The sequence below is a fragment of the Haplochromis burtoni genome, unplaced genomic scaffold (genome assembly GCF_018398535.1).
Source record: "Haplochromis burtoni strain Fernald_Lab_line unplaced genomic scaffold, NCSU_Asbu1 Contig_424, whole genome shotgun sequence".
NCBI classification, from domain to species: Eukaryota; Metazoa; Chordata; class Actinopteri; order Cichliformes; family Cichlidae; genus Haplochromis; species Haplochromis burtoni.
In genome coordinates this window covers 180,516-191,576 of record NW_024582785.1, presented here as the reverse complement: position 1 = coordinate 191,576, position 11,061 = coordinate 180,516, and the positions used below count along the sequence as shown (strand labels likewise).

General features: G+C 37.7%; 2 gene segments (V, D, J or C); both read left to right on the top strand.

Annotated features, from left to right (window-relative positions):
- Nucleotides 1-4,648, top strand: part of LOC121812062 — a 44,954-nt gene extending 40,306 nt beyond the window's left edge. Inside the window, 1 exon segment of the V gene segment in view lies at nt 4,283-4,648. Within this exon segment, the coding sequence occupies nt 4,283-4,578 (296 nt within the window).
- A 5,446-nt stretch (nt 4,649-10,094) lies between these two features.
- On the top strand, nt 10,095-10,625 carry LOC102313532. The segment is given in 2 exon segments: nt 10,095-10,163; nt 10,252-10,625. Coding segments are annotated over 2 exon segments (402 nt in total).
- Nucleotides 10,626-11,061: the final 436 nt, after the last annotated feature.

The window sequence follows — 11,061 nt, the reverse complement described above, 5'->3', positions numbered from 1 at the left end:
AAAAACATAAAAGGTTATTTGACCAGCTTCACCTTTAAACTCTTAATAACCTTAGCCAAAATTATTTTGTACATTAGGCTAAAACAGTGTGATCATCAAACATTTTAGTGCAAAAAATAACAAACTCATTGGACTCACAATACCTCCATGCTTATTTACTGTCCGTCTCTTTCAGCCTGTTACTTAGACGAACTAGCCTGTTCACATTTTCAGAGCTCAAGGCAGCTCTCTTTTTGTTACTATATGACCTGCAAGTGAGAACAATCTCTCACATGAGACAGAAGTGGCAGGACTAATCAAATGGTTGCAGGCCAGGACAGACAGCTGTGGGTGGGTCACTGCTCGAGTGGACCACCACTGCAGTCTGTCTCACTGATGGTGGATTGTGCTCTGTGCAAACTCAGGGCCCTGTTAAAAATCATCTGAATCTGTGTAGTGGTCTACAGTCCAGAGCAATCCATTTTGCAAGAGAATGTTTAAGTTTGTCCAATGTTGACTCACTAATTTTGATCTTGAAGCCAGTCAATTCCTCAAGTTTGGGCTGCTGACACCTTTTGTTGGTACTCGAACTGCTAGCTCTAACAGCTCCCACAGGTTCTGTGCTGCAACATGTTTTGCATTTAGATGGTACTGTAAGGTCGAAGTGCTTCGGTGGTGTGCAAACTCCTTTTTGCATAGTTTGTACAAAACCATGCGTTAATCAAAGCTTCCGTTGGGTAGTCTTTTGAAATGAAATTTGCCTCCGGTCAGTCCTAGCAACACTCTTTCTTCTTATTAGCTGTGTACTAATTCAAGGGCCGCATCCTTCGGAAAACCAGGCGCTCGCAGTCTACATGGGCCGGGTCCTCCGAAGACCGAGAAGGCCGTAAGTGTGAGGCTGTGGAATTGGACCGTCTAGCCTTCTGATGTGCATCACCACTGTGTCGGTAGCCGGCTGCTCCTTGCTATCTAAAATATAACAGGGCATTGGAGTAAATTCTGTACCAGGTGGTGGGGTAACAGATGTCTCCGAAAACATCAGAGCGCTTTTGCACATATGTGATGTCTTGATAAACTGAGCAGATATTTGAAGTTTACACACCTGAAAATCTGTTAGAAGTTCATTTTGTGACCCAGAAAGAGTAATACTTCAAACTCTTTAGCTGTGCTCCTCCGCCATTGCTGCATTTGAAAAGTATTTTTTTATTATTATACAAATATTATGAATAATAATTTAATTAATAAAGTATTGAAAAGCGTAATAAGAGTAATATTAAAACTAAGTAGCTACCGCCATTGTTGGAAACTGGAATTGGCTGGGCCGCGTTATGAATTCTGGGCCAGGGTGGGCCACAAAGGATACACCCGACCCATCCTTCAAATTCATATTCATATTCATGAATATTTGGTTCATTTTTTTATTCTTGTAATAAGCTGTTCTGGTAAGGATGATACGTTTACTTTCACTGGTGAGAAGACAGAATATCTGCATCATTGTGTCTAATGAGCTGTTTTTTTTTTAAGGTACTGACGATTGTTCTTTTTTGTGGAGGTTTAGATGTCTGATAAAATGGTTTTTAGGCGGAATTTAGCATTGGTTTTTAAGCAACAGCTGTTGTTTGTGAAACTTTTTCAGAGATGCCATCAACATGATGACGCTCCCACACTGTATTATTAACTTCATAGAACATGTGTTTAATAATTATTACACATGGAGAGTTTTACTAATGTATCAGAAATTCATACATTTTGAGAGAACCATATTATTTCATAAATAATAAACATAATTTGTGCATTTATAAGATTTACTTGACTAATATAAGTGATGTGCAGAAGTTTGTGTGACATGACATGTGTTCCTCTTTGAGGAGAAGAAACTGATGCAAATTCAGAGTTTTACATAAGTGTTGCCAAATATAACAAAGCGACTACATGGTTGATTTACACGACTGTAGACTGAGCAGAGGGACATGACTTTTACAATGAACTGTCCTGCCTTTATGTTTGTTTTCCTTATAGTGTCAGTTTACTGGGCTGGTAAGGACAGCACATTTATATTGCAATTATGAAATGTTCGATATAAAGAAGCTAATTATATTTTTGTCTGTAGGTACTGAGGGTCAAACACTGACTGAGTCTGAATCAGTGATTAAAAGGCCTGGAGAATCACACAGACTGACCTGTACATACTCAGGGTTCAGTGGCGATTTTCACGCTGCTTGGGTCAGACAGGCTGCTGGAAAAGGACTGGAGTGGGTTGCTTGGATTAGCAATGGCGGTAGCATCTCTTACTCTCAGTCAGTCAGAGGCCGGTTCACCATCTCCAGAGACAACAGCAGAAAGCAGGTGTATCTGCAGATGAACAGCCTGACAACTGAGGATTCTGCTGTTTATTATTGTGCTCGAGAGTCACAGTGACACAAGAGGAAGAAACTCTGTACGAAAACTTAACATATCAAAAAAAATAAAAAATTTAATTGCAAAATTTGCTTTCTGCAATTCACCTTTACAGATTATTACACATCAACACACTGACAGAAACATTATCCTCATCTGTACTTTATCTAAATGTTTTAAATTTCATCAGTGATATTAAAAAGGTCAAACAATCTCTGAGCTAGTGTTGTGAATTACATTGTTTTGTGTTTGCACCAAAGACTTTTTGCAACACGACTGCAATCTCTAACTATTAGTAACAGGAGAACTCATATCACTTTTATAACTTGTTGTTGTTGTGATGGCAGATTTCTTTTCTTATGTTTTGATCACTTAAGTAATTTGGTAATATCACTTTCTCACTTAGTTATATGGATGTAGAATAGCATAACATCTGTGTTTCTAATGTTTCCACACACACAGTGAAGCCATTTTGTGAAGATGTCAGACACATCCAGGCGCCCATGTGAAGGGGTCGTTATTCTCCTTATCTCGGGAAGCAGATTTGGGATGTAAATCTTTAGGTAGCAGCTGAGTGCACAGTAAAGTCATAGGTTCCATGTGAGTTTATTCCAAAACTTCCATGACATTGCCAGTCTGTATCTAAAGCAAACGTCCTCACTAGAGTGATGTTAGTGCTGTGAACAGAAGAAGCTCCCATCAGTTCACCTGTAGCTCTGCTGATGCTTTTTGTTGCTGAATCCTGGGAGTCTGACTGATGCAGTGACACTACTATTACATTTCTCCAAAACAAGTGCTGTAAATACTAAATGCATTCTCCTTGCTCTCTGAAACATTTATTTTATTACTCATCAATTTATCAATGACAGATTTCATATTTATACAGTCATCTGTAGTTCAAAAGGCAGTATAGACACTTATTATGCTGGGCACATAAAAATAGTTTGGAAACACAAATAAATGTGTTTCCAAACTATTTAACTTGACATGTATTGATGGTCAGACTCTGACAGAATCTGAACCAGTCATTCAAATGCATGGAGAATCCCACAGATCTGTACAGGCTCAGGATTCACATTCAGAGACTATGAACTGGGTCCAACAGGCTCTGTGAAAAAGACTACAGTCTTTATAAACACAGGAATTTCTTATATCTATTACTCCCAGATAATCAAAGGGAGATTCAAATCAACAAAGATGACCCACTTTAATACCACTGCTACTACTACTAATAATAAATCTACATTCTCAGTCAGAGGCTGGTAAACTGAGGATTTTTCTCTTCATTATTGTGGTCAAGAGCCACAGTGACACAAGAGGATAAAATGCTGTCCAAGAGCATGGAAAATCTTGCTTTCTGCAGTTTACATTAACATAAATGATTTAATTGCTGTTCAACATCAACAACATTGTGAAAGAAACTGCATCTTCAATGCATTTATCAGCATTAATTCAGCTGTAAAATGTAATCATTGTAATATTTGTTTATTTATAAGGTTATCTTAAATAAGTTCAAAGAATATAATATAAAGATTATACGACTGAAGCACACCAGTGTAGACTGGGCAGAGACAAATGGCTCAAACAATGAACCATCCTGAGTTGAAGGCTGTTTTTCTCATCCTATCAGCTTACTGGGTTGGTAAGGACATCTGTTTTCTCTTATAATCTGTCAGCATCCATCTGGATGCAAATCAAACTTTCTCACAGGCTGATATAAAGTCTGATATCATGCTGTCAGTCACAAAAGAAGATGAGAAGCTCCCATCAGATCATATTTAGTACCAACATGTTCTCTCTAGCTCTGCTGCTGCTGCTGGATCCTGTGAGTCTCACTGAACACAAACACTATGATCATAACACACTGATTCTTACTGTTACTGCATTTAACATGTTTTCTCCACAGGTGTGAAGTGTGAGCAGCTGACACAGCCAGCCTCTGTGATTGTGCAGCCAGGTCAGCGTCTGACCATCACCTGTCAGGTCTCTTATTCTCTTGGTGCCTGGACAGCTTGGATCCGACAGCCTGCAGGGAAAGGACTGGAGTGGATTGGGATGAAACAAACTTCAACTTCACATTACAAAGATTCACTAAAGAGCAAGTTCAGCATTGACTTGGACACTTCAAGCAACACAGTGACTTTAAATGGACAGAATATGCAGCCTGAAGACACTGCTGTGTATTACTGTGCCAGAGAGTGACAGTAACACAAACCATCAGCAGACCTGAACAAAAACCTCTCAGTGCATGAACTTTGTAACATGAAGCCACCAGAGGAGGAGACCAATAATGATTTAAGAGTGTATGAAATGGCTCTATTCTTGATAGAGAGCGTGGTAGACAGAAATATTAGAAAACAGCAGAAAGCAGCTGAATCTGCAGACGACATCAGAGGATTCTGCTGTTTATTGTTGTCCTCAAGAGTCACAGTGACACTGTGATACTAAATCAAGAGAAGGGTTTGCTTTTTCTTCGGTATATATTCTTGTTTTTGCTTGTCTTTTGGCAAACACCCATCATTAGATATTCTGTATGTGGTGTTTTTTGTTATGTTTTTTTAAAAAAATTTTTTTTAAATGAACCATTTTTGATATGTCCATCATTCACCAGGCTGAGGATTAGTTTTATTGGAGTTTAGTTTTGTTTTATGGAGTTTTGGATGCCTCATAAAATGTTACTGATCTGGTTCCTGTTTTTAAGCAACAGCTGATGTTGTTGTGAATCCACTTTTTCAGAACTTCCATCAGAATGAGCTTTAACAGTAAAGAGTCATAATATTCCTGTGATTAATGACTGTATTACTTTATGGAGCACACATTTAATAATGAATATATATGGAGTTTTTTTTTGCTCATGGTTAATAAATCAATTGGTGACTAAAGTTTGAGAGAAAATTTGTATTTATTAAGTAACAAATAATAATAATAATTTGTAAATATATATCATATTTGCTTAAATATTTTAATATAAGTCGTGTGCAGATCTTTATATGAGATGAAGTTTTTCTTTAAGGAGGAGTTTATGCAAATATGCACATATGCAGATTTTTACGCATGTGTTGCCAAATATAACAAAGGGACTACATGGCAGATTTTCATGACTGTAGACTGAGCAGAGAGACATGACTTTTACAATGAACTGTCCTGGGTTTACCTGTTTTTTTCTTATAGTGTCAGTTTACTGGGCTGGTAAGGACAGCACATTTCTCTGCAAACATTAAGATATGTTTGATATAAAGAAGCTAATTATGTTTTTGTCTGAGGTACTGAGGGTCAAACATTGACTGAGTCTGAATCAGTGATTAAAAGGCCTGGAGAATCACACAGACTGACCTGTACATACTCAGGGTTCAGTGGTGTGATATTATGTGCTTGGATCAGACAGGCTGCTGGAAAAGGACTGGAGTGGATTGCTTGGATCCAGAGTGATAGCAGCTATATCTACTACTCTCAGTCAGTCAGAGGCCGCTTCACCATCTCCAGAGACAACAGCAGAAAGCAGCTGTATCTGCAGATGAGCAGTTTGACAACTGAGGATTCAGCTGTTTATTATTGTGCTCGAGACTCACAGTGACACAAGAGGAAGAAACGCTGTACAAAAACCCATCAAACTAAGTCAAACACTGATTTTTGTTTTTCTCCCAAATTAAAGAAAAATACATTTAATTGACTCACACTCAAAACAACAACAAAGTTGGTTTTGTATAGTTTTGCAATAAATAGTTTTTTGTAGATGTTTAATTGTAAATGTTTTCATCTGCCATGTCGGAATTGAAAAGATTTTTCCAACATTACAAACAAATCCAACACTATATTTGTTTTTTAAATAATATTTCCTTTTATTTGTACTTTTATTTGTACCTCTGTTTGTGTGTGTGTGTGTATTGGCGGTTTGCAAACAGCAAAATTGTGCATTACCGCCACCAACTGGTGTGGCGTGTTGAGAGAAGTGTAAAAGAAATACATGAATGAATGAATACATCTCCCACATACAGACATATATCTGCTCATTAGTGCTAAGTGATGGACGATGTACTCAATGTACAACTGAGGCCTAAACTTCTTTTGTGGGCTGTACTACACAGCAAGCCACTGTCAATTAATTTTATTAAAAATTCAACAAACAGAACAAGCACAGATGAGTGGTCCAGTTCAGTGACTCAGTGAGGCCTTCCAGATAGCTGTCAGTCAAACCAGTCACTTTAAAGAGAATTTTGAACCAGCAGCAAGAAATTTAATATAATCATTTAAAGCAGAAATATTAAACAGTGAGAGTATAATGGTAACTGAGCATTAAAGAGTCCAGAAATTCTACATACCAAAATAATGTTATGTTTTAGATGACAGTTGTCGGTGCCCATATTAAGCAATTAAACCTTAAAAAACAATATTAAACAATTGCTAAACTGTTCTGTTAATGAACTCAGTGTTTGTTAGTAATCCCCGTGAGCCAAAACCACCTAAAGCTCAGGAGCTATTTTTTTTATTCTTTAAAAAAAAAACTTTAGCAGAGTCCAATAATTTAAGTATGCAGCTGGAAATGAAGACAGCAGATGCACTTTGAAACTGAAATGACAAGTGGAACCCACTGAACCAAGAACAAGCACACTGGTTTAATCTTGCATATTCAGAGCTATAAATTTATTTGGATTCTTTTACAGTATGTTTCATTGGCATTTCAGAAAAGGTCCTCAAAATACACATATGTAATCTGAAAATGTGTTGTGTTCTTTTCTGTGTCATATTTGACTGTTATCAAAGAAAGGAAAATTACATTTTTAAGGAATCTTAAACAGTGACATGTCCATGTCTATGTATTTTATTAGGCAACAATAGTGAAAGAGTTATAAAGTTATATATAAAAAACAAATAAAAAATAAGATAATGTGGTTTTATTTAATATATTCTTTTTTAATATGTTAAGGAGACGTAGCCACATAAAGGCAATCAAAACAAATAACTGCTTTAGCTGGGTTTTCTGTGTTTGATGCAAAATTAATGCTGTCTAAGACACACCCTCAGAGGAGATCCCTGATTTCAAGTCTTTCCTTTTCTCTTTGAGTCAACATAGTAAAAATTGTATGGAAGTGTGACCTGAGGAAATAAGTGAATACATATTATTTTTACCGCTTTCAGAAGGTTGGCCTGAATAATTCAAAATGTAATGTGCTAACTTGAATTTTTAACTTAAAGGAGAGGATTTGTGTTCATCTTTGGGGAGGAGGAGCTAACTATGATCTCTACCATGGTTTGAAGACATGATGCAGAACATAAGACAGGGAATACACGATTAACCACCACTGTACACGGAGTAGAGACAGGTGACCTTGACAATGAATCATCCTGAATTTGTGGTTGTTTTTCTTATCATTTCAATTTACTGGGCCGGTAAGGAAAGTGCAGTCGTTTTACTAACATTGTTATGAAAGTGAAATGATATGCTTGGAAAACAATCACTAATTATTCTTGTTTGTCTGTAGGTACTGAGAGCCAAACACTGACTGAGTCTGAATCTGTGATTAAAAGGCCTGGAGACTCCCACAGACTGACCTGTACATACTCAGGGTTCAGTGGTAATTATGAAACTGCTTGGATCAGACAGGCTGCTGGAAAAGGACTGGAATGGATTGCTTATATCAGTGGTGGCAGCAGCAGCTATATCCACTATTCGCAGTCATTCAGAGGCAGATTTACCATCTCCAGAGACAACAGCAGAAAGCAGGTGTATCTGCAGATGAACAGCTTGACGAGTGAGGATTCTGCTGTTTATTATTGTGCTCGAGAGCTACAGTGACACAAGAGGGAGAAACACTGTACAAAAACTCAGCACATCAAACCAAGTCAGAATTTGCTTTTAGCTTTTTCGAAATGAACTGCAGTGATGTGACATGTATGAAATGCATGTTGGCACTTTGGATATACGTAGTTTTCTTTAGAGGACCACTCTAAGTTTTCATTGGCGTGATACCTTCTTTCTGTTTCGGCCTTATCAAAATATTTGCTCTGTTCGTCCTTTGAGAGCAACTCCACTGTGGACAGCAGATCACAACAACACTGTGCCAGCACACAGCTTAAGTCCTACAAAAAACTGCAGTATGCATGCACAAACATGGGCATGAAACATTAACGAATGCCTAAATATATGCAGGTACTGCTTTGATTTTTGGCCTTTGCCCTTAAGATATATCATGAATGCATTTGGTGGTTTCTTGATCTATGGGCTATCTTCATCTTGCTGGGATTGACGCTTTCTTTTTCTACAGGAATAAAACACAGAGTAAGAGCATGTGTTGTCACTGTGTACAAGCGTGAGGACAGTAGTGTAAAAACATGAGTAAAGCTGTGAAATGAATGAAGAACCATTAAAGGAGGCTGATTAAAAGAATTCACACAGACATCTGCAGACAAATGACAGATACCTGCAGATCGCTGAAAAAACAGCAGAGAAGCTTACTTGGGAGTGGAGCTGTTGGGTTGAGGAGCAGGAGTGACAAAATCACACACCTTCACACCATCCATTCACTGGGCAGTGATTATGTTTAGTGATCAGCAAAGCTTCACACCATAGTAATACAAAAATAAAATACAAGGAAGGTATGGGTTATGTGCTGGCCCCAGAATAATTTCCTCAGGAGTGGAAGGAACACTTTTCACTGGCTGAGTGGAAGATGGCTGAGAAATTGCATCAAACCACCAGAGGAGGCGCTCTAACACTTTTAACAGAGCTTGCAATGATAACTATAAAGACGTTATGTGTATTTGAGTGGGTGCAAAATATGATGATATACAGTTAAAAGACAGTGATCAGCACAACACAAATTTTCGGCCATGTGCACAAACTAGTATCTAGTTCAGCGCAAATAGCTTCCTCTATAAAAGAGCTATTAAGCTGCTAAAATCATCACTACAAAAATCCTGTAAATATACATAATCTATTTTTTCAGCAGTATGTTTTGTTGAGAAGTAGACATCAATTAAAATCTCTAAGTAACTTGTAGTTCCTTAATATGTGAGATAGGTTTTTACATAATATATATGGATAAGTAAGAACTAATGAGCTTAAATTTAATGATTAAAAGGTCTGGAGAATCCCACAGATCTACCCGAACATACTCAGGCTTCAGAGGTGATTGTGACTGGATCACACAGGACTGGAGTAAATTGTTTGGATCTGCAGTAAAAGTTACCATGTCACCTACTTTCAATCAGTCAAAGGCTGATTTATCATTTAAAGAGACAACAACAGAAATCAGGTGCATTGTCAGACAGACAATGTGACAGCAGGAAGATTCTGTTGTTTATTATTGTGCTCGAGAGCCACAGGGACACAAGAAGAAGAAACGCGGTACAAAACACAGCATTTAAAATTTACAATTTACATTCACAGAAATGATTCATCATTATTCATTTATTCATTTTGATAGTAATGAATAGAATCCACTTTGATTTACCTTGTAATACACAGTAATGTGTATGATAAACATAAAACACTCAACAGCTCATGTAGCCTAAAAACATAATCTAATGTTTGATTTTTGTTCAAATAAATCTGCTTTTAAAGTTACAGTTCAGTTTCTCACCTCTCCAAACTCTTAGCAAAGCGGTAACACATGTTTCAGTTATAACCTGACAGTTTCCATGTGTATGCAAAGTGAACTTCCTCTCAGTTTGAAATAAAGACTTGAAATCAGTCCGTCAGTTTCATCAGATGAGAAGCTCCCGTCAGATCATCTTCAGCACCAACATGTTCTCTGTAGCTCTGCTGCTGCTGCTGGCTGCTGGATCCTGTGAGTCTCACTGAACAGAAACACTGACAGCATGGACACCACACACTGTTACTTTTATAGAACTGCATTCAACTTGTTTTCTCTTCAGGTGTGATGTGTGAACAGCTGACACAGCCACCCTCTGTGATTGTGCAGCCAGGTCAGCGTCTGACCATCACCTGTCAGGTCTCTTATTCTGTGGGCAGCTACTACACAGCTTGGATCAGACAGCCTGCAGGGAAAGGACTGGAGTGGATTGGGATGCGATATACTGGGGGCACTCACTTTAAAGATTCACTAAAGAGCAAGTTTAGCATTGACTTAGACTCTTCCAGCAATAGAGTGACTCTAAATGGACAGAATATGCAGCCTGAAGACACTGCTGTGTATTACTGTGCCAGAGTCTCACAGTCTCACAAAGCATCAGCAGACCTGAACAAAAACCCCTCAGTAGCCGAGCAGCTGTAACATAAAGGCACTAGAGGTGGCGCTCTAAGACCAGCAATGTATTCAAAAGCTTTTCAGTGGGAAGGAAACAGTTCATCGATAAACTCTTCAGTTTGTGTGGAAATTCTACAAAACTGATTTTGAAATATTTGATAAAAAATGTCACAGCATGAATAAGCTTTACTGTGTTCTTTAATATAAATGATTTCAAATTGTGACTTAAAATGTTTTCATTGACAGGCTAATTGTTTTTAAAATTGTATTTTGGCTGCATCATCTACAACTAAAAGCAAAAACCTGCACAGATACTTGTGAATGAATTGTTGATTAAAGTTAAATATAGAAAACCACATTTATTGACAGAAAAAAGGTTCCCTTCGTCTCAGAAACCAGACAATCCTGATTGTGAAATGATAGAATAATGATCAAAAATCAGAAAGAACAGTTTTATTTGTTGTCACATGGACTCTTG